Here is a 24,578-nt window from a genome sequence, read left to right on the forward strand (position 1 = left end):
ACAGTTTCACTCTGCTGTGTGTGTTAGCTGGGGCATTTCATTCGTGTTGGCAGTCACTCCTCTTCCAAGACTGCTCAGAAAGAGTTATGGTGATCTTGGCCTTCAACTTTGCTACTACTGTGTCTTCCAGCTGTCTGTGGCTAGTTCCCCAACTGCAGGACAAACAGTATTCCCATTCAGTCCACGTTCCTAGCCGAGGGGACAGCCTGCCAATTGCTTCTGTATGTGTTCTGTAGTCAGATGAGATCATATCAAACGTGAGCAAGTTTTATCTTTATTTTAGGCAAGAGAGTGTTTTATCATGATGTGGTTCCAAAGCCTTCGTTGTTTGGTTGGAAATCACCCAGGAAGTGTAGCAATGGATGGTTAAATGCAAACTAATAGGTTCAATATGAGCTACAAATGCAGAGCTCGTGAGCTGGCTGTGCAAACTCATGTATAAAGGACAACGTTGTCATACAGCTGATGAGAACTTGGGAGTGATTAGTATAGTCTTGCTAAGTACTTGCAGCATCTTGCTGCATGCCCCTGAGACACTGCAATGAGCATAGTATTTCAGCTCCTGCCTGGGTTGCATGGGGATACACACAGCTCCCAGACCTCACAGTTGGAAAATTTGGGATGGCTCATCATTAAATCCTGGGAAGGATTCCCTGGGGCAGTCTCTTAGGGTGGTTGTTCCTACGTCTTGATCTGGAATTGGGATGGGAGATCTGCAAATAATTGAGGCTAATTTCTGAACAAATGTAGGTTATTGCTATTGTGGTGAGGTTGGGAATTGCCCAACCTCAATAGCTCCAGCTGCACTTCAGCTAAAGACAGTCACCTCAGCAGCTATTGGACATCAAGGAGCTCAGTTCTATTTCTGGTAATTTAAATCCCCTGTTTTCTTTTCTTTTCTTCTCCTTTTCTCTTCTCTTCTCTTCTCTTCTCTTCTCTTCTCTTCTCTTTTCTCTTCTTTTCATACTGAGAACAAAAGTTTTCTCGTTTGCGCCATTGACTCAAATTGAATATTTGAAGTCTTTGGATGATGCATATACCTTATTCTCTCAAGCTATTTACTGTCAGATGTTCATGGCCTTCTTGAGGTGAGATGCAGAGTCAGTTACAGTATCTGCTCCCCATAGTCCTTCGCACTCCTTTTTCTAGTTATAGGTGTCTCATAATCAACTCTCAGTTCATAATGGTCTCTGATTTATACATATACTCCATAATATTATATAGTATTTTTTTATTACATTATTGTATGTTAGAAACCCCCACATGGATGAGAACTCTGTTGTGGCAGATGCTGTGTTGACTCCAAAGGGAAAAAAAGCAGTTCCTGCCTCAAAGGACTTACAGTCAAAGTGCAAAATAAAAGCAAACAGATGGATGTGGACAGAGATGCAGTACCTTGTATGTGGCACCTCCTTGACATTGTTATATGTGAATTGTAACATTCTGTCAATAGCCACTTAAATATTTAATCTCTGGATTCTTTCCAGCTAACTTGGGAGTCGTAACTGTAGCTCCTAAGTTAGGTGCTCAGCTGTCCTGGACTCCTATTGCCAAGATCCGCAGACCTCTCTAGCAGTGTCTATCACTTTCCGTCGCCTGCGGAGGCAGTTCCTGATGCCAGGGCTCCTAAAACAGCACTTGCCATTCAGCGCCTGGTGCAAAGGGGGGAGAATCTGGCCCCAAACATTCATTTGCTGAAGGATGTGGAGTCATGACAGAAAAATAATCTGTGTGCAAAAGTGATTTCATGTGTTCCCCTACTCAGTGTTTCTCGCTCCGAACAGTGTGCCTACTGCCCATAGTCCTCTTTAAAATAAAGCACATAAAAACCATATGCCTTCTTTGCACTCGCTGTTCTGAAGTTGTTTGTGAAAGCAGAGTAATTGCAAGCAGAAGGTTATTTGCATGCCTGTTCCAGAGGAGAGCTTGGTTTGTCTGGCAAAATTGTTCGTAGGCCACTTGTGCATCTTCCCTGTTACCTTGGGACAATGATTTTCTGCTGACTGTTTTCTCCTGAGAACCATGCTCAAAATTCAGTTCAGACATGTTGGGAGGGAAACCCAGTTTGCTGGAGAGGCCCAGGTTCTACAAGAATCCACAAGCCCTTCAGCAGGGATGCTTGCAAAGTTAAGACACGGCAGAAGATAAGATGCCAGAGAACTAGAGCCAGTAAATAGTTTTGTGGATTAATAGACATAAGCGCTAGTGCTCAAGGGAGGAAAATAGATTACATTATTGACTGTTCATCCCCTGCATAACTGCCTAAAGGGAAGGGTAGTATGATTTGTTTCCCCTTAATTAAATATTTGTTAAATGCTTTGTTTCCCCTCAATTAAATATTTGTTCTGGTAGTTCCTTTGTGACAGAAATAAAAAAAGCAGCAGCATTGCCTATTCTTGTTACTTTCAGCTAATCCTGAACATGCTGTAACTGTTCTTCGGTTCCTACCCCCCAATTATTTCCTGTAAAAAATAGCTTTCTCCCATCCATTCTCTTTTCTCTCGCTGTTTTTGAAACACTTTGCTGAATGACTCATACCGCCTCTTAGTAAATAGGTTAAGTCTAGGAGAATGATGAAACTGCAAAATGACATGTGAATAAATAGTGCTATTGCTTGTGTGCTTTTCCTGCTGGCAGTTACTATTTTAGAGGCATTGTGGTATTTATTACCAATTTCATTAGCTTTTAAACCATCAGGTGCAAGCTACTGTAGGAAAAAGTCATCACCAACCTCCTTTGGTTTTGCTGTTCTTAATCTGAAAGAAAGATGTTTAATACCAAATGGCACTGCTTATCTCAGCAGTTATGTAGCAAATTCATAAGGTCCAAACCATGCACACAAAAATACATGCAAGCACAGTTCACCCTTGTGCTTTGCAGCAGCAGCAACTGCTGCAGAGTTAGATCAAGAGTTAGGAGTGACAAAATGAAGTCTCTTGCCTTGTGTTTCTTAAGCTTCAGTCCATCAGCCTAATATTTCTGTATTGGTTTAGCCAACTAATGTGGTTTAAGAAAATGAACTCCATCCCCTTCTGGTATAAGGTTTTGTATGTTTATTTATTATGTGCATATTCTACTTGGAATATTTTACTTGGTTTCATTGCACGTTAACTAAAACTAAATACAAACTTCATCTTTTCTCAGTAACTTGCTAACTATCAACTAGAGAGAGCCTGCATGACTCAAACACGTGTCCCTTCCCTTACAATTTCAGCCAAAACTATCTGGCATCAGAGCACTGCCGAATGAAAGTCATATCTAAATATATGTGAGCAGAAAGAAAGTCAGTTAAAAAAAGACTTTGTTATGGAAAGCTACTACAAACCAAATCCACGGTGGCCTGGAGTTCCTCATCACACCCAGGCTGATCTAGTTTTCCACTTTCAAGGTACACTTCCTAAAGTGGCTGCTGACACTTGTAGAAGAACTGCACGAAGCTATCACATCTTGTTGCAGTCCCTTTATGCCTTACATGTAGTGACTAAACAGACTTAAAAGGTTTATCTAATAAATAAACAGGATATTTATCATCATCTTAGCAAATTTAATAACACAAGAGTTTTTGCTTCATGCTCATATAGTTCCCGGCAGTGTCAACATTAATATTCAGAGCCAGTCCTTTGTCAGGTAACCCGTGAATGAGATTGGCAGCGCCTGGCACTGGGTGCCACCCTGAACGCTATCCCTCGGGCTTGGTTTCAGTATGTGCAGCACTGTGGACCGGGCAGAAAAAGGGTTCTGAGAATGAGATTTAAAGAAACACCCCAGTTTGATGGGGTGCCTCTTCCCATTGTACTCATGCAGTGACTAAGATGCAACTCCTCTAAATGAAGGTTTTTGTACACCAGGGTGACTGAGCCTGCAGATGAGGTCCAAGGGCTTCCCACAGTAATGTGCTGAAGCCTAATGGGGCAGGAGGGAAAGGACATGAAATTGTGCCTGAAGGTGCACTTTCCAGATTGCCAGCTGATGCAGATTCTTCCTCCAGTCCATGCGTAGGCAGGGTTTGCACCTATCTTAGAATCTTGTGATAAAAAATTGACAACTAAATACTGAAGTCCATCAAGCAGACAGGAAATCACACTCTGGAGCAAAAATTACTCTTTCTTTCGCTGTTCCAGTCAACAACCCAGGATGAGAAAGCTCGTGTATGTGTCCTGCAAATATCACATAACCCCAGTTTCCTGGTTCATAGAGAAGGTGCCAAGAAAACTTAACTCATTGATTTCCAATAGATTTAAACAGGGATCAAATGGATTAAATAACTGAAAGCACCACAAATGGCACCTGCTCAGCCTTAGAATTCCTCCATTCAGCTCACTTTAGGGCAACATTTGGTGCCTGTTTCTCCAGGAGAGTATGTCATTTGTAAGCAATATAATTCTCCCATATATTGTTTGCACTTCAGATTTCAGTCCTCTTGCTATGGGGTCTCAATAAACTGGTCTTCCAGGGAATTAAACAACCAGTTAACACCCAGTTCTTTTCTTAACTGATTAACTGTGTTAAAGTCCTCTGGCCATGGAAGTGTAATGATTTTTCACTAATCACTTACAGGTTCAGGTGCAACTTATTACTGATTTACAAGATTGTAACCACTTGTGTAACAAGCTGAAGTGAAGCATGGCAAAATAGGACAGGCACCCAACAGCTCTGTGCACTGCAGGTAGTACAAGGAGAGTAGCACAGGTTTCACATTATCTCCACAGCTGCAAACTGCTGTTTTTCTTCCCTTGTAACTGGCCACTTTGCTTTGTATCACTGAGGAGAATTTGGCTGGAGGGAACCGCAGAGTAACAACTTCTGTCTGACAATAATGCATGAATAAACAAAAGCAAAGGGTTGTTTGTCTAAAAGAAATTATTCAGGCTACCAACTGTCTCAGGATACCAGTCCCAGACTTCCCACGCAGTCAGTAGAGAGAGTGTCCGTGCAGCTTCTCACAAGTGGTACCCCAGTGTCTCCCAGGACAAGGCATTGCCAGGGCTGAGGGATGCTCCTTAGTCTCCTGACTTCAGATGCTATACAGCAAAGTCAGAACAGGTCACCGTCTTCAAAGTGTTCTCCATTACCTATGTTGGCTCAATTTCCTAACAGAAATACTTAGGACCTAATTTCTAGAGGTATTGAGCACTCTGATGTTGACTGACATTTATAGGTTTTAGCTTGGTGACTTAAATTGTTGCCTGTTAGGATTTTTAGAGTGCCTAAGTGAGCTTAGCACCTCATGCCTTTGATAGTTTGAGATCTAAACTACCTAAGGACTTCAAAACAGCCCTGTAGGGACTTTTGAAAATGATTGCTCTCTACTACATCCACACACTTAGTATAGGCTCATTCTATGCAGGTCATCATCGTTTCAGGGTTTTTTCTGTTAGCTAAGCATATGTTATTTAAGTTCCCTGAGTGTGACCTTCACAGTCTTTCTGTGTTTTTCAGACCAAAGCAAACCTGTAATAAATCTGGTCCTTCAGGGATACTTTGGACTTGGCCAGGGCCATATGGCAAGATGATGATATAGCAGAGGTCCAAGCTCTGGAGTCCCACTATCCAGTCTTCTGCTTTAACCACTAGGTCACACTTTTTCCTGACAGTTTTAATGCAGTTGTTTTGTAGCGGTAGGCTGTTGATCTTTTCTGGAAGCCCACTGACAATAACAAAAGTGCTTAGAAAATCCTTAAAGTTTCTGGGGTAGTGTCTCAGTCAGATTTGTGTTTTGAGTATTTCCTTCTTGATAGTTTTGATGTATGGTATGTTTAGGACACTGAAATTTTTTTTAGCAGAAATGCTATCTTCATTTTCTGCTCTTTTCTTACAGGCACACCCAGCTTCCTGTTAAAGATTTGGGGTAGGATAGTAGCATACATAGATACATTGTATTTTTGCACCTCACTCTGGAACTATATTAAAATGTAAAGGAAGGATATTTAAATATCGTGAGTGAAATCCAGATCCTGTGAATCACAAGGAGTTTAGATATTGATTTCAGTTGGGACAGGCTTTAGCCAAAAATATGCATTTTATTTAGATTCTGTTTTCCATCAGATATCTATATTATGATGTTAAATTCATGGAAAGATGCCGATGGTTTTTGAGCCTGTTGAAACTATTAGCAAAAATGCATCATGGGACTTGAATTGCCACTTAGTTTGAGATCAGTAACTTCTTCCAAGAGTTTCCTTAATTAATGGAGATGACCTGATTGCCGTTGGGCTGGATGGCATTGAAGAGGTTTATAGTTTACACAGACTACATAGATTACAAACAGGACAAGGAAGAAAAGTTGCAGGGTGCATTTATTGGCATTATTTCAGTAAGGAGTAAAATCTTTTTTTGACGTGTAATTGAAGTAGAGCTTTACAGCTAAGAACCTCTTAGTAGTTATATGTCCCCGTTTTCCAGAAAAAAAGCCTTTCATTGCTGTTGATTTATGAAACAACCCCACCCACCCCCACACGGTATTTTCCCCCAACAGTTTGTTGGGTTTGGGCTCCTTGTGCCTGATACACCTAGGTTTGTATTTACCAGTCAATTAGTTGCTCTGCTTGCATGTGCAAAAGCTGATTTTCCAGGATGCAGAATATAAAATAGTCTGTGTACTGAGTGGTAGGTTCCAGTGTACGATACGTGGCTGCACAATCTTAGGGAGCCAAGTAAAATATTTCTTTTCTATATATAGTCACCTGAAATCCAGCAGCAAAGACACTTCTGAATCTTGCACTCAAAACTAACTTAGTTTTTAAGAAGCACTTTTTCCTCCTTAATATTGCAATTATTTTTTTTAATAATTGCCACATGGTTTTGCAGAAGTGCCAAATGCTTTCATGATGAAGTCAAAAGAAATCTAAAAAGATCAGACAGAAAAAAATGAAACATAATTTTAAAAATTGCCATTTTATGAGAAAAAAATTTCACCTTGTGTTTGAAGCAAAGACTGTAACTTTCATAATTTCTTTGCGCATATCTTTCCTGTTCTTTACAATTAAGGCAAAGACTAATTTACACGGCCACTGTGGTTAGGTCTCTTATTTAAAAGGGACTGACTTTTGATCTGGCATTAATGTGTCATGTTTTATTTGGGCCACTAAGATGATAATATAACTGAATTTTGCAAAAGGCAGTGACTAGTCTTTGACCTGACTTACAAGACGCATGGACCTCCTGTGCCTCTGAAGTCTCAGATCAAATTATCAGCATTTCGCATGTTTTGTGATCAATTTAGGAGTGTGATTTTTTTGCATAGTTATTTTTAGATAATATCAGTTGAGAAAAGAGGGGAAAAAAGTGAAATCTAGTGCTGGATCTGAGCAAACAGAAAGGTCAGTGGTTAAGTTCTGCCTTATGTATTGTATATGCTGAAATGTCCTTTTAATAAATTAAACTACAAAATGAAAGAGTAGCTGAAAACTGTAACATTTGGCCTTGCAACATAGGTCAAAGGTTACCTTTTTTTCTCAAAAATGGTTTTGCAAATCTTTTTCAGAGCTGATAGATACACACCTTAGCTGGATACAAAACATTATATGAAAAAGAATGACTGTGATCTTTGATCCAAGCAATCAAAAAGAAAGGTAATTGGTATTTTTCTGCCTTTTCTCCAGCTGTGTGTTTCTCTTAACCTTCATTTATTTATTTTTTTCAATTAAAAAGTCATGCCCCTTTTTATTTGGCTTAAAGGGTTTAAAATCTTATTTAATTTAATTTAATTTTTTTTCATTCTTTTTCTTCCCCACTTGTGTACCACAGAGCTGTCCTGAAGTAGCTGGGGCCTGGTGGGCAGGGAAGGAGAGATGGGGTTGTGCATGCTGGGCTAAAGCATCCTGTCCTTCCCAGGCAGCAGCTAGAACCACGTTAGGACCATGGTTTGCCTGGTCACGTTTTGAGGGCACACTAAAAATTCAGGGTTCAACTTTCCTCCTCAGTCCTTGTTATGCCATTAGTTCCTCCCTGCGTGTCTTTTGTTTGCTTTGCATGTAAAAATGCCTCTTGGCTGTGTTAGCAGAGCAAACATGGAATATTACAGAATCCGTGCCTGGTGCAGGGAGGAGCCCGCTGGAGCTGCGCTTTGCCTCCTCAGATGAGACCCTCACTCTTGCAGGATCCCCAAAGGGCACAAGACCCCAGTCACTGCCACGAGTATAGTGCTGTGACAACATCGACTCCATCGGTGTTATTCCAGACATACACGTGGAGTAACGCTAGTAAAGTTGTTACTCAGATGCGTGTGTGAATGTGTGCGCACGCATGCATGGGAGTGCGTGTGCGTGTATATAATCAATTACAAGGAGCCTGACTCATTGCCAGCTAAAATTGGAGACTGTTTTCTGTCTCTGGACTACTAGTTGAAGCTCGGTATTTAATACAACCCACTATCATCCCGCAAGTGAATACACTCCAGATTTCTATCTGAGAGGATGTGAATTAGAGTCTTAAATGTCTTTGAGGACTGGAGCCTGAGAGACTGACTCTAACCCATCAAAGCTGAGTGATTAGAAGAACGCAGACATTCTCCCATGATTTCAGCCAGCCTCTCGCATTCAGCTAACTTGGGGATCTCCAAGCACTGAGGCTGTTGTAATACTTGTACCACAGCAGTATCTAACAGAGGATATGCTGAAGGGATTCAGGCCTAACTAGGCATTTCCTTGGTCTGGATGGCTGACGTCAACTGTAATTTCAATATCCTTTTTTATTATTTAATCTTTCATTATCTTTGCATATGTTCTCATGGCCCCATTTAATCAGTTCTCTCTCATTAAATGGATCAATAGCAGTGTGCTCCAGAGCTGCCACATGCCAGACACCTTAAACAATATTTTATTTATTAATCACATCATCTCCATTTCCTCTCAGCTAGAAACGAGCAAATAATGAGAACCGATACTTGAGATACATTTTAACCATGCTACCAAAAAAAGATAGATAGGAGCTCAGAATAGCAAATTCCGCACATGATCTCAGCTTCCTCTGAAGTTTAGATATGTCTCAGTTTGCTGATTTTGTTCTATTGAAACCCAACTCACTGAGATTACACCTGAGTCTGGATCCGTATGCTCCCAAATCTGGAGCAGATCACCAAAGATGTGTAATTTCACTAGACTCAGTCTGGAGGTGACTCCAAACTGGGAGAGAGATACTTGCCTTGGGATCCATTCCTGTTATGTTTATATATTCATTAGATTTAGGGGCTCTGGTTGTAGATTAGGACTTTTTGTACTGGGTCAATCATTGATTTACACATCTTTCCCTTAGAGCTCCCAGACTAGTGTTGCCCAGCTTAAACTGCACCTCATTCCCCTCACCATTTGGATTTAGTTGAAATTCAGGGTGATTACAGGACGTTCAGGCCAACTGTTAACAGGAAGCTCCCTTGTCATTCAGATGCTTACAATGAAAATCCAATTTGCCACCTGTAAGAGCTCGCACAGAGAGAGCCCAGCAGTGCCCGAGCATGGTCCTGCAGCCCGTCTATGGGGTTAATGTTTCATACTGTTCCCCTGCAACTTTTAAACTCTTTTCAGATTGTAGTCCCCCTATAACCTCAGCCCACAAAACCCACTGCTGACCTCCCATGCAGCACACAGGAGGGAAAGTGAAATTTGCAGGCTAAGCCCTTTACCACACCGTCCAACCTGCCCGGGGCCAGCGAGTGGAGGTCCTCACACTGGCCAGGCTTCAGGCTCATGGTCTGCTGGTGCTGCACGATGGATTTTACTTTGCCTAAAGCTCAGGCTGGGAAACAGAACCAAAACCAGACCCTTCAAAAGACTGTAGGTTTAGTAAACTCCATTTAATTATCTGCTCATTTTTCACTTAATATTTAACCCTTCCTAGGATGACTGTTGGCTCTGATATTTCCACGAGTGGTGGCTGTATTAAATGAAAGGAAACTCAATCACGGTATTTTTGGTATGCGGGCTGCTCAAACAAACGTGTCGATAAATAAATCGGCCCGCAGTTTCAGCCCACTTGTTTTTAGAAAGGAAATGACCCTGTAAGAGTGGGTGCCCACTTCTTTTACCTCACTGCTATTTTTAGCTGAGGCTGTGAAAAATTTCCATTGAAGACCTGCTCCTCTCATTTCCTGGGTAGAGCAAACAGGAAGCTCTTCTAACTGAGCTGAAGGAGGTTTTTTTGCCTGAAGGTGGACCAACCTCACCTCCCACTGGTTGCTTGCTTGCACTGCAGAGCAGCAACACATTAAATACCCCACATATGTGCTTTATTTGCAAGAATTCACCCAAAAGGCTGATAGAAGCCAGCAGGTGATGGTGGCAGGTAGAAAGTTGGGGAGCAGGAGAGAAGAGGAGTTCTGCTGTCAGCCATGCTTTTTTGCCCATGTCCTCTCCAAGAGGCACCAATCTGGTTGAAATCAGGCATTTCCTGGCTGGAATTAGAAAGAGCTAAACTCTGGGCTGTTAATGGTGGGACTCTTGAGCACAGAAGAATGGAAACTGCCTTGTGTGACACAGGCTATGAGGTCCCTTCAGGAGAATTCATTGTACCTGGATATGCAGAGGGCTGGCTCCCTGCTCCTCCCATCAAGCACCTGTGCTATGCTCTGTGCAAACACTTAGTCCTTGAGGAGTGTATCCCACCACAACAGACAGTAAGAAGACAGAGCTTTGTGTAAAACATAGCTTTTACTTCCGCAGAGGTAAATTCCATTGCATGTAGAGTGGAGGGAGATTTCGAACTACTAGTCATAACTGTTAAAAACTAGTACATGTGTTCCCCTTCCCAGAGACAATAAGGGATTTGGCACCGTTTTTTTTTTAATTGTTGGAAGTGGTGAAATACTATGTTAATTAATTTTTTTCATAAACATTTGTTAGAAAGGGGCCTAAATATGAAGGAGTCTTACACCTGCATACCTGAGGATTAATCAGTCTTGGGTGAGGGTCTTCTTTAGTTTGAGTTAGTCCTTGTCTTAGCCCTTAAATATCAATAGGGAGAAATCATTTAGATCTGGTGTCTGAAACCTTGGAAAATTTGGTCTTCTGGTTTCAAGGCAAATTTGTCAAAGTTGATAAAAAGTTTCCAAACTGTGGACCCCCTTGGAGAATACAGCGCCAAGGATCTGCATGTGAAATGGAGCCCCAAAACAGGCAGTTCTGGAGTTTTGCACCAAAATGCTCATGTTTTAGGTCTCTCCTAATGAAAGTGCAGCCTAGAGAGAGAATTGTTGTTCCAGGAGGTACCAAAGGGTACTTTAGGCAAATAAGTGTGGAAGGTAGACAGGGAGGAATGGCTGTTGTATGTAACATGTTCTTCAGTGTTTTCTCTTGAGCTTTATTAACAAGCCTGTCCCAGCCTCTCCAAGTATCATAGTGGTGCATGGAAGTTTGCTTATGCTACAATCTACAAACAAACTATAATAAAAATGTAGAGCAAATAGTCTACAGCAAGATTTAAAAAAAACCCAGAAAACAACCAAATACAAAAAAGCCAACACTTTTTCACCTGAATTGCAGTCTCTGTGTTTTCAGCACTGTCCACTATATTTCCTCCAAACCTGGTCTTTTTCTTTTCAAAATATTCTTACTTCAGCCTAGTGAAAAATGTTAAAATGCTTAGATACTTACAGATTTTTCTTTTTTACCTCAGGTAAAGGAAATGTCTCTGAAAGAGGGCAAGTGTTGTGTACGTAAGGGATGTAGCGTGTACTGGACACATGGCACAGCTTCTCAGTTGTGTTTTTATGGTACTTGAAGCATGCTGAACACAGTGTAAACCCCTTCTCTCCGCTCCTTCCCCTTTGCCTTCCAAAACTATGTAGTCTGGGTAAATAGGACTAAAAGTTTTAGGTTTTAATAAAATTATGTTATGAATACAGAGGGGATGTTTTCAGCTTAACAGCAAACTGCCCAAGGATTGCTTTTACTTCTCATGATTTTGAAAGTGCTCTAACATTTCTTACTCTTTCTTTTATTTCACAGTTAACGAAATTATCAGGAAGGAATTTTCTGGACTCCCTGCCAGAAATCAGACATAGAAGAAGAGATTTGTGAGACAACTTTTACCGAATCCTTCCATAACTGACCTCTTAGATCCTTCCAATGCCCCTGCAACCTCCTGCTTCCTTAACTGTTCATCTCAAGGCACCAATTCAATGCAAGGAACAATGTATTGGCATCAAGCTGACAGCCTTGACTAAGCAGCTCGCCACCTCTCTCTGTAAACATCGAGAAGGACACCCTTCCTTTCGTCCAAAGATCGTATTGTTCTCGTATAACAGGGCATCTGTCTGAGGAAACTCTTCAAGCCTGCTGCAAAATATCTATCTATGTATCGATCTATCTTAGTAATAAGGGAGAAGTGATATGTCGTTCCTGAACACCGCACAAAGCAAGGGAGGTTATATATTAGTGCTTATTTGGGTGGGGTGGGAAACGGGGGAAGAAAGAGTAATATATTCCATAAAAGAATAACAACATTTTGCGGTTCACTAACAATGACTTGCCCTCCAGGTCTCAAAGCCCTTCTGAGAAATTTTATTGTTGTAGGAAACTGAGGCAACCCAAGCTTTCTTGGCCTTTATCCGACCTGGGATCAAAAGCCATTTTTTTCTGACTCTGAGCACTGTGATCAGTATTTCAAACGGTAGATGTCAGCTGAATCCAGGAGTTTTCTTCATTTTTCTTGTCAGACTGGATAGGAATTTGAAGGAGAGGGATGCTCACAGAGAACCAGTGAAAAGAGCAATTCAGCAGTTGTAACACCTGTCCCAAGGTAAAATGAACCCAGATAAAACAGAGATTAATATATCACAGTCACAGTAAATCCAAAGATTTTATGATTGATCCTTATTAATATTTAGGCAGTGTATGAACACATCTTAGATGTTTTCTTTCTAACAAATGGTTGCTGTTTCTTTTCATATAGAATCTGCTATTGGCTCATAACTTGTCTCATTTAGCAGCTGTAACATTTAACCACATGAGCTGCAAAGGAAAATAATTGCATCTTACAGAAGCCATATGTTCCAGAAGAAGTATACTCTTACTTATATTCACCTTGTCTCTTTATCTTTGCAAAGCTACCAGCAATTTCTGGAAAGGTTAAATTTCCATGTGAGTTAGTATGTTTGTTATGTTTGGCTTCATGTGTTAGAATATACTGTACCGACACAAGCTTATCACGATAAAAGATAACCGCTGCCATCTGCAGTTGTACAGCTAGCAAGTTTATAACATTTTGGTGTGTCACTGCTACCACAGTGTGATAAAAAGGCATCATGAGTGGATAATCAATGTACAGTAAAAGATAGCCATAATATTGTAGGAAATACATAGTAATATTTCCTGGTTTTGTAAATGAGGAACACTGATATTTTTAAGAGTGCAGAGCCTGAGCTCTATTCTAGAAAACACAGTGAAACTACTCTTTTCTCAGTTGTTTCACAGTAAACTTTGCTGAATACCAACGTGTCCAGATGCTCACAGCAGGAATTAGGTTATATGAATACAGCAGACCAGCAGAGCAGCTGCATAATTGATTCCCAAATATTGCAAGAAAGATCTTGCATAAACCCTGCAGAGTATGTGCTCGGTTCAACAGAAATCTTTTCAGGAGTATTGAGAAGAATATATTTTCTGCCACTAAAAGCTGGTGCTTAAGCTCTGCAAGGTCTTCAGTTTTAGAGTGGGAGACAGAAGCATTAGACTTTCCAGAACACCTGGCCTAGGTCTCAGCTATAATCTTGGATCTTAAACTGAAATCTGAATTTCACAAGAGCAGCTCTAAGCTCTGGATTCAACCAAGCCTAGATCCAGAACCAGAGCAGAGCCCTTCCTGACTGCACATTCCAAACTGGCATTAATAACACAGCTTGGGGAGTTTGCTTCTTTTTCCCCTTGAAGTACTGCTAACACCCACCGGCAGCACTAGTGTAAGAAAGATGGAGAGTGGTAGCAGGCATTAGTCCACTTTGTGAGATTCAACTCTTTTTTGTCACAAAACGAGTCCCTGTATCCCATTTCAGCAACACCAAAAAGTCATTGGTTGCCTTATTGTGGTGCTCATATTGTGAGCTCCACATGTTGCATCAGTACAAAAGTCAAGATAGCCAAGCCTCAGCCTGTTACCTGCAGAGGTGAAAATGGCCTTTTTTATTGCTGACTTTTACAGAAACAAAACTGAGGCTCGGACTAGCTGAAATGACTTCTGCACAGGGGAATTACTGATTGTTAAACAGCACTTGTATAGTACTTCGACTGGCTCACATGCCTCAAATAAGCTATTTAGGACTGTTTTAAAACTGCCAGTTTGCCAGAATCTGACATGTATTATGGATTTCTAATGCAGTCTCATGTTTTGGACAATTTTGAAAAAATTCCTCAGGCCAAAAGTTGTCTGTCAGAAGTTCTCTGCTGCAGCTGAGTAAAAGAACAGACTAAGTATGGCTCCTGGTTTCACAGAATTCATGCTTGGAAGTATCAAAAATGACCATCTAGTTTTCCCTGATCTAACCTGTAAAGTATAGGAGAAATTTAGAAAACAAACCAAAAACCCATTCACAGGAAACCAAAAGTCCCCAAATAACTGACAGACACTTTTCTGTTGCTGGATTTTAAATAGACTATCAAAGAAGAAAATGAATGTCATTTCAAATCTGTAGACACACTGATGTAGTCTAGAAATATTGCTGCTTATTTGGTGATTGTCCATAGCAACTGCTTATCAATAGTCCTCTGTATAAAGAGGAATGGCTGATCTTGAAGTCAGATAATCACACACCAAATCCACTAGCAACCTTCCTCCTGCAATGTGCAATTGCAGTATGCATGTTCATGATGCGGACTGCTTTTTTTTTTTTTTTTTTTGTCACTATCCCCCACTGACCATTTAAGCATCTTTCTCCCCTTTTTACTATAAGGCATAAATATGTATAGCAGACAAGAAAAACATAGACTCATAGCAAAGGCTTTTCAGCGTTCAAAGGGACCCAGGCAGGCAAACCCCTGAGCCCCTGCAATGCTCCATCAAAGCTACTTTGCGGGATGCACCCATGAAACATGTGCTCTTTAACTGAAAGACAAGATTTCCACTGCTCTTATGTGTTCCTTCAGGCACATTGCTATGGAGAGGGGGAGAGGACTTTTTTTTTAATGTGCTACAAGTGCTTTATTCTTGCTTGCATTAGCTGTATTTCTTCCTCATTTTTAATGCATAGATATTAATCTGTATGTGTGTTTGTGTAGGTGCATATACATGTATATTTACATAATATAACCATATATATAGAGAGAGATATATATGGCTATATTATATACATATGATATATGTGAACACACACACCCCCCCATTACGAACTTGGGTCACGATTCCATAATTGGCTCCAGTCAGCCAGACGTATGCAGGCACATGAAGCCAGCTACTGGATCGAGAGTTCATAAGATGTATATAATATAGACTACTTTTTTTAGTGGTTTTATTTACAGCTACATGAGGTCAGGCTGTGCTACTCTATCCGCTTTTACATGCAACTGTTAGTTAAATAATACAGCTTTAAGCAACTTTATATTTATTTCTGGAGAAAAGGAGGATCCTCAGACATAGTGCTACACGTTGTCTCTTTTTAAAAAGAAAATCAGTATGTTAAAGAAGTTATATAGCTAGGCTGAAGAACTTCAGAATATACAGTACTAAATTATTTCCTGTTCTTGCTGAGCAGTGTTTTTCCAGTATTAATATTTTGTTACTTAATACAACTTGCTCTCTTTCTGTAGAAGCATTAGCTTAACCTTGGAAGAGTTAAAACCATTTTGTGAGTAATTTGTTCTCACTTTATCTGGAAAATAGCCATACTTGCACATGAGGAAATTCTGTCTTTCCTCAGTTATCTGAATGTTTCACCACAGTGCCTTCCTGCCATTGTACCAAAGGCCTCCAAATATGTTGTCTACAGGGTGAACAACTCTAATGCATTTTCCATCAAAGTTATACCATGCGAAGTACATGGGGCTCGTCGGAACTCAGAAGTTCATCTCTTTCTTTTTTTGTGTGTGTGTGTGTGTGTGCACATTTTTTTTTTTACTTCCATTTTTCCATCCAAGCTTTGGCTGCAAATACAGGATGAGCTTCTATAAACTTCTGCATCAAATATATGAATACGTAGAATAAAATCATCATTCATGATATGTAAACAGTCTGAGAGTGGAATGGGAGTGGACAGATACCAGGAAGATATTTTTTTGTCAGTTATGAATGTTGGAAGTACAGTTTGCCAGGAGAGTAATTGCTCGTGAAGAAACTTGCAGTGAAATATGACATCCCTGTTTTGTTTTTCTCCATGAGAATGAGCAAAATGTAAGATCTGAACAACAGCGATGGAATGAAAGTGTCTAATGTATGTGTTTTTATTGGTAGAAAGAATGTAGAAGAGCCATGGTTTTTGCACTTGCTTTATTTGTATCCATGTAAATATGTATCACTTCCCTTCTTCTTGTAGGAATACAGCATTTTTCTGAATGTAGAATATTTCCAAAACCAGCACTATGTTATTCTCTATTGTATAAAATGCTGCTGCTTAATAACATATCTAAAACAGTTCTCAAATTAGCTAGCATGTTTTTTTTAAAGTATATTTTGTAACCCATATCTTTACAAAAAAGTGTCTATGCTTTTTGTCTGACCAAATATGCAACACCTTTGGATTAAGGATAGTATTTATAAAGGATCAATTTTCATTTTCTGAGTGTATTAATTTTCTATGCAATTGTTGTTGAATTGTTATTGTCCTAAAAAAATGTATTTGATAAATTTTCCAAAGACTTCAAAGACAGCTTTAAACACTTCAGAAATATGTTTCTAAATATTTCAATCTGACTTTTTCCCCTGCATTTCTTTCCAAATCGCTACTTAATAGGGAACAATTATCTGCCAGATGGGATTCAAGAAAATGACTGTCTTAATTTCAAATCTTAAATTGATTCAGATCTTCATAAATTTTGCACCACTTAAAATCATCTGATGTTCCAGATTATCTGCAATTCTGAGTGTTTGTTATTTATATTATGTATTCCTGTGCAATAGGAAGAGATGCCAACGTTGGGTTTAGACTGGGTGAATTGCAAATTCTCCAGAAATCAACTGTTTTCCTCGTCGTTTACATTTCAGTGATTTCTTACCTGTACATGTAAGGCATCTATCTGCCATCACACGTGGAAAGTTATAATTCTTTCTTTATTCATCTCAGTTCAGAATGAATAATCCACGTTTTTGAATGATTGACGTAAGATTGACATCTGTCTTTTTTAATGTCTGCTACTTGATAACTGCAGCAGGTGATAGCTGATAGTAATTTGTTTAACTACCAGTCAATATCTAATCTACTATGGTCAGTTTAAGATTTGTTTAGCCATTTTCATTGTTCTGGGGTACAAAAGAAAAAATTGGTACCTGACCCACATTGCAATTAATTTCAAATGAAGGTGCTGGTACTGTAAAAGATCATACAGGCTGCAAATGAGTGGTTATCTAGGGAAAAGTTAGTATTTCGAGTTTCTTTTCAATAATGCTGATAAAATAGCAAAATTGGGTAGAAAGTTCTAGAATGACTGGGTCACAAAAATGAATAATGATTTATGTGTTTGTAATAGCCCAGAAATCCACAGATGTGTTGTTGGAATAATCAGTTATTCCAGGATTAAACTGCCATTTTTTTACTGATGCTGATGAGTACCTTACTACACAAGTAGCGTGGTGAGACCTGGGAACAGAGAATCAAGGTACAGTTCAGTCTTAATAACGGTGGCCTAATTGGGACTTATGTATTTGTGAGTGTGTGCGCGTATGAGTGTGTGTAATTACAAAGTGATCCTCCCCTCTCTGAAGTCCAACCCTCCTTGCTGAAGCCCTATCCTGTATGTTCAGGTAAAACCATATGTTAATACATACACGAGTGAGCAATTGTCACTCAAATCATCATAACAGATGTCCTTTTAATCAAACTGTTTGTTCAAAAGCCTAACTTTAAGAATTGAAAAGGGGTTTATATCATTCACATTCCTACAACAACATTGTTAACCTCCAGTGTAATGGTTTTTTTGCTATCTGTAAAATATTTTTATATATTGCCTGTACTATGGTAGTTTAGCAATAAATGAAAGGATATCATCTGCTGCATGAGTGTTTGGTCTATTCTTAAATACCTTTATTGCCTTTGATAAACTAGTATCAAGTGGGTGATTCACCCACTTGATGATAGTCTCCTTGTCCTCATTACCCTCCTAAATACTCACAAATGGGATGGACGTGCATAAGGATTTCAGAGTACTACTTTGTTGATGAGATGCCCAGTAGCCCTTTGCATCAAGAGCCCATTCACTTTCTGTAGATGAGATGATAGATAGATTGATTCATACAGTGACAATTTTATTAACAACTTCTTCATTTTCTCTTATTGTCTATTTTCCCTCATTTAATTTCCTATTCCCACTAGCACCATCCCAATAAAAAGCACTAAACAATCCACATCAACAGGTACTCCAGAGTTTTGACCTTAATATAGCATTAAATTCCATCTGTGTAAATGTCCTTCTGCATCAGTATATGCTTTTTAGAGACTGGGGATGTACTCCATTTAATTTTTGTTCAGCTAAATCTTAATTCTGCATTTCTCTACTGGAGACACTAAAAGATACATTTTCGTACTGCTGTGCTGGAAGAATGCCCAGAGCCCATTATGTCTCAGTAAGAGTTGAGTTTATACAGCATACAATTAAAGACATTTACCTTAACAAAATCAATATTATCCTTTGCATTTAAAAACAGAGAATTCAAACCATATTTGATATATTTGTTGGACATAGAGCAAGCCCTTTGCTTTGCTTATTCACAAAAGCCTCAGAGCAAGCGCCATGTGGAAGTTCTTAACTCCCAGTACACTGTACAAAGGCTGGGAAGCTCATAAACCAGACAGGCTTCGCCAACAAAGAAGCTGTTACTGGCTAGGAGAGAACATTTTATGATGAGCAAATATATGGCACACAGGATTTTAGCTTTATTCAGCAACAGGAAAATTTAAGTAACTTAACCTGGAAATTCCACAGCTAAGGGCTGAGAACTTGAGCACCTGACTTGATACTCTGGCTTTAATTTATATCTTGGGTCCAAATTAAAAAACTACAACAGTACCCCAGATTTTTAGTCTTAACGGGAAATTTCCTGGATTTTCTAGACTTAACTTACTCCTTTATACCCCTTCAACATAGCTGACTTTTTTCCCAGTTTTACTTTTCATGGTAGCAGCAAGGAAGAAAAATTCATGTTTCTAATGAACATCTGGGTTTCGTATGAGAACTTGCTTGCTCGCGTGCTCCATTGTGTAAATATGCGATTTACACGTTCTTTTTTTTTTTTTTTTTAAATACAAATGTAATTTACTCAATGTAAGAAGCTGCCTTTCAACTTCATACCAAATTCTTTTCTAAATACATCATCACTGGCTTGTTCAGGTGGCCACACTCAACTGGGCTGCTGCTAAGGGAGCTCTGCAGGAAAGATGAGCTCCCACCCAACACTGTCCTCCTCTCCCCTATCCCTGGTCACCTCCTTAGCTGGACCGTCTGTCCTGCGAGCAGCTACCGTCTCAGTGAACTCATGTTGTAGAGGGGCTTGAATTATTTTTATTTAGGGAAGGGAAGACCATAGCACAGGATCTGAGCTCCTGCTAAACCAAAGGGCAAGACTGCTGGCACAGCAAAATTGCTGAGGTTGTGAGGAACCACTTAACCTAAAAGCCCAGGGGAAGGGGGAGGCAGGAGAGGCTGGCAGGAGCTGCACTGCACACAAATTGGCCAAAGCCAGGCACCAGAGGTGACTGCAGCACAAAGGTGCCTCTTTATTCAGGAGACGGTAGGACCGAAATCGTAGCTGAAATCAAGCAGGAGAGCACGGAGGCAGACCAGAGCAAGGAAGGCAGGCATGCAAAATAAAAACATTCTCTAGCTGCCACTCAGATATAGAGAAATATAAATAGTAAAGAAAGGATTTATTTTTTTGAGCACTGCAGGCTATTAACTGTCTAACTATCTGTGAGAGCTCAGCTCTGCTCAGGGATTTGGGATGAAATGGACTTTCAGGCCAGGGATGGGGAGCAAGCAGCCAGCATTCACCATACCAGCCTTGTTTCCGTCAGAAACCAAGCTAAAAGCATAATAAACCTTCTTTGGCCAACTGCAGCATTTATGCACATCTATGAGAGTGTACGCAATTAAGGAAGTTATTTCCAGGTGATTTTAACTGCTCTAAGGGCTAGGCTGCACCCTGGGCTCCAGACAGTAAGAAACCAGGAGTAAGAAACTGCAGCTTAACTCCTCGGACCTCTGGGCTTGACACTAGATGTATGCTGGCTCTCTGCCTCTGGCAGAGGTGAGAGACAGCCGGATCAGTGCCGGCCCCGTGCAGGGAGCCTCACCGCTGCCCTGAGCCCTCTCCTCCAGCAGCAAAATTGCAGAGGAAATATGACTCAGAAGTCCCCCCGGGAGCAGTCCAGTCCATCCACCACCTCTAGCTGAGAGCAGCAACTGAGAAAAATGCCCGGTCCAAAATACTGCTGAAGGTTCAGAGTGGATTAGGATGTCAGCTTTCGGAAACCTCCCTCCAGCAAAGCTGCAGTGACTGCCTGCACCGATGTGCCCTCCCGGCCCTTGGTGGGAGCTGCCGGCGTGGCAGCAAGCAGCACGGCCGAGGGGAAAATATTACAGCCTCTGTCCCTGCAGAGCAGAACAGAGATGAATACTGTGATTTTGTGGCAGGCCTTTAATGATAGCCTAGGAATAAGCATAGAAGGAGTCAAGTTTGATTCATATTAGTTTTGACAGATAATATCAATGACTTTTTTGCCAGCTACCTGCTCCCCCCCCGCTTTGCTTTAATTTTTTTTTTTTCAATGTCAGAAATTGTCTCAAACCCATGTGCCTCAACTTTTCACACCAGATGATGAACTAGAGGCATAAAAAGCCATCAGAGTTTTAGACATACATGTGTGTGTCCCATCCAACCTTATTGCAACAGATCTCACATCTTATTGCCTGATTCGTTGCAAAGTTTGCCCTAATCTGTACTACAGCATCTGAAGCCACTTGCTATAACACTGCTCTTTATAAACCAAAATACATATCTGCTTCTAGCTGAAAGAAAAACTACAAACTGGCTGGGAAGGATGAAAAGTCAGTGGTGATGACCGCATACATGCAGCATGGCAAATGAAGGCACTGGACTGAGTTTTCACCCGTTCTCTGGAGGCGTGTGCAGGAAGGATGACTGTACATTGCAGGGTTACTGCAACTACCAGCAAGCTTTCCCCAGCCCAAATTAAAATTAAAGGGTTTCCAGCATAAGAAAAACATCTATGGGAAATGGGGCCTTGTCAGTGACATTTACTTAGCATGAGAGCCCTGGAGCATTACTGTTAATTCCGAAAGCTTTCCAGGCTTATTTATAAAGTGGCTTCACAGCACAGGCATTTCTAATGTCTCCAGCCAGCAGCACAGCAATCTGCTCAGGTGTGGTACAGGGACCTCAACAGCAGCACAACTGTTGGGCTCCACAAAGTGTGACAGATTGGCCATACTAGCTCTACGCAGTGCTAGGTAAGAGCACATGAACATGACAGTGATGAGAATTTAAGTATTTTCTATGTCACTGGCCACGATTCAGTCGAAGTGAAGCTTCATTGACTGGCTGGTTATTTTTCCTTAGAGTGGTACTAAGGTCTCAGCTTTCACCTGCTCCCTGTGGACATTCTTAACATATCAAATACTTGGTATTGCTAGATCACTGGTGAGACGGAGTCCTGAAGGTTTAAGTTGGCCTGAGTAAATTTTTCATGGACCCTTTATATACATACCCTTATTGAAAGACGAGTAGTATCACGGAAGCCTTCTCAGCTGCCTGATTATATCAGCATGAGCAAGCCACCGAAATCTAAGCCCAACGGATGTTTAATTTCTAAGCTTTTTCATGTTAGGCTTCACTAAAGGAAAAGGTGGGGTGAGACCTTTCTTTTTTGAGTTGAAGTCTCCAGGGACTAGCTCAGTCTACCATTAGCGCAGGAATGCCTTTCTTTCCTTACGCTTTTTCTTTTTCCCAGTTCTAAACTCAAACAGTTCTATAAATCAGGATTTGTACTAGCTAGGTATACAGGGCTTTTGCAAGAAACTGTTTTGGCTTCATTTACCTTTAAAAAGGATATATAACATATGAAATAAATGGAAGGAATAAATGTAATTGAACCATGCCCACATATCTTACATTTTCTAGGCTTTTATATGGGAATGGCCTATGTAATACGTTGCCTCACAATGGCACTGCTCCCTCGAGGCTGCAGGCTGGGGCCAAAGCAAAGTTTATATAAAATTTGCTCTTTAGTCTGCATGGAGGGTTGGGATTTTTTTTTTCCCCTTAGCAAGAAAAAAAAAGTATGGGGAAACACAGCAAAGGTTTTGCTGCAGCACAGAATATCACTGCCATCTGCAGGGGAGGTGCACTCACCGCTGCCGCACCGATCCTGCAACGCTCCCCAGGGCCCCCGTGGGAGCCCTCCTCACGCCAGCGGGGCAGACCTGCAGCACCAGAGGGAGGTTAAATGTCCTGGCCATGGAAAACACTTCCCGGGAGGGGTTCGGCAGTCAGGGGAGGGGGAGACAGGGGCCCTGCTGGCAGCAGACCCAGTGCACCATCACATGCTGCACCCTCGCCCATCGCACCCTCGCCCGTTGCACCGTTGGCCTGTGGCCGGGCTGCGTTTGCTGGCAGAGCGGTTTGCTGCCCTCCCTAATCCTCCCCCCTCTGACAGCAGAAGACAGCAAGAAGCGCTGCCGGGCGAAACGGTTACCCCCCTCAACGAAAAGACAGACGGACGCACGCACGCACTTTTCCAAGCATGGGGCGATTTGGCTGGCCCGAGACCAAGACACAGGCAGACACCCCTGCTCTCCCCTCAGGGGCTACCCAGCCATCTCTCCCCAGTTCTGGCAAGGCTATGCCAAGACTAGGAAGTGCTTCATGATTGTGAAAACTGTTGTCTGGAAAACTTTGGTTTTCCAGTCTTCCACGCAGCTTGGTTCACCTTGCGCTGCTTAGTTCCCTCATAAGAAAGCAGGGAGTTTTGCTGGGCCGATCTCTGCCACCATGTTTCACGCACCAGCCAGCAGATGATGATCATAGATGACACCTTTTCTATTATTTGCAGCAGCTCTGTATTAAACCAGTGTTTGCACAGCTGCTGCGATGGCTATGTGACTTCCCAGCCTTTTTCTTCATTCCTCGACACAGCACACTCCCATTTTGGTCTCCAAGAGCTAATCACCCCATTTCACAGCTGGGAAAACCACACCAAGCCTACCTGGCAAACAGCAGACAGTGGTAGGTGGTACCAGAGGTGGTAAGAAACCAGAGCAAGGATGGAGCTGTTGTACCCTACACGAATTGATACTCTCTGACCACAGCCCCTACCGTTTCTCTGGTTCACACAACAGGGAGTGGGTTTGGCAACAATTAACCATTGTTTTAATTATCCCTCCATTCTTTAGGGACAGGTTAAGCTAAACATGTATGTTTTATAACTAAGGAACTATATCTAAACAAGATGCATTTTGTGCAGGTTACAGTCCAGGACTAATCCATTTTCCTAAAGTTATATCAGACAAACCCAGATCTTGCTGGCCAACATGAAGCCCTCTAAAATAAGACTAACGATGAAGGCTTAGCTGTTTTATTTTTCTTTATCTTTCTTTTCATAGAGAGATCTCCATCAGGAGAACTTAAAGTAATAAAAGGGATTTGGTGGATGAAAAGAAAGTCTGAGGACAAGGGTGTTTTGGGCTGTGGTTGGTTTTTTTTTCCAGAAACAGTGCCTGATAAGCATCGTGACTCAATAGGAAAAAAATGCAGTGACAGAAATAACCATGAGGCTTCTCCCTCCTCTAAACCTGGGTGACAAATTTTGGTTCAAATATGTGACACATACAGTTGAGCTTGAATGTGACTTTTTAGAGGCTGACACTCCAAGGCATGGAGTTACATCCAGAAGCTTTGGCTGGTCAAAACCTTTGAACCTACCCCTAACACAGATGCAGACCCATTTGTGGACTTGGAGCCCATCATGTGTTTGATGAGGTCTCTTCTATGTTTGTGGGGTTTCTTTAGTTTCTGAAATAAGCAGATTTGAAACAAGCCAGGACTTCTTAGAAAAGGTGTTAGAGCCCTTCGAGACCCACACACCTCTAGTCCGCAAAGAGCAGCACCCGATGGCGACTCACTGGCTCCGTCTCTCAGGAGGAGGTAGGGGTTGAGGAGCAGAACAGCCTGAAGGTGATGAAAAGGCCAATTCACTTCTGCATAAGATTCATCTGTCAGGTGTTTTATAAGAAATCAGAGCCGGAGGCTGACCTGGCAGGAGCTGAAAATTAGACTTACCCATTCAGCCTGGCCATCACTTTACCCAGAGCATTTTTCAGTGGTGAAGGATCCAACAGCAACAGAAATAGAAGAGTACTGAAATAGTATTTGTAGACACATCAAGGAGAGAATGGCTGCAGGTTAAGAGTTATCCTTTGAAGAATTATGCA

General features: G+C 41.2%; 1 protein-coding gene across 3 annotated transcripts in view; it reads left to right on the forward strand.

Annotated features, from left to right (window-relative positions):
- NFATC2 (nuclear factor of activated T cells 2) overlaps positions 1-18,123 on the forward strand; it is a 94,664-nt gene extending 76,541 nt beyond the window's left edge. For 2 of the 3 annotated variants that reach the window (XM_052787335.1, XM_052787357.1), the window contains exon 10: positions 11,940-18,123. In XM_052787335.1, coding sequence (XP_052643295.1) covers positions 11,940-11,995 — 56 coding nt within the window. In that variant the 3' untranslated portion in view covers positions 11,996-18,123. Of the gene's footprint in view, positions 1-7,483; positions 7,572-11,939 lie in introns of all 3 variants that reach the window. The other variant, XM_052787346.1, reaches the window with a different exon arrangement.
- The last annotated feature ends 6,455 nt before the right edge of the window (positions 18,124-24,578 follow it).

Source organism: Harpia harpyja, chromosome 1, assembly GCF_026419915.1.
Source record: "Harpia harpyja isolate bHarHar1 chromosome 1, bHarHar1 primary haplotype, whole genome shotgun sequence".
Classification (NCBI taxonomy): Eukaryota; Metazoa; Chordata; class Aves; order Accipitriformes; family Accipitridae; genus Harpia; species Harpia harpyja.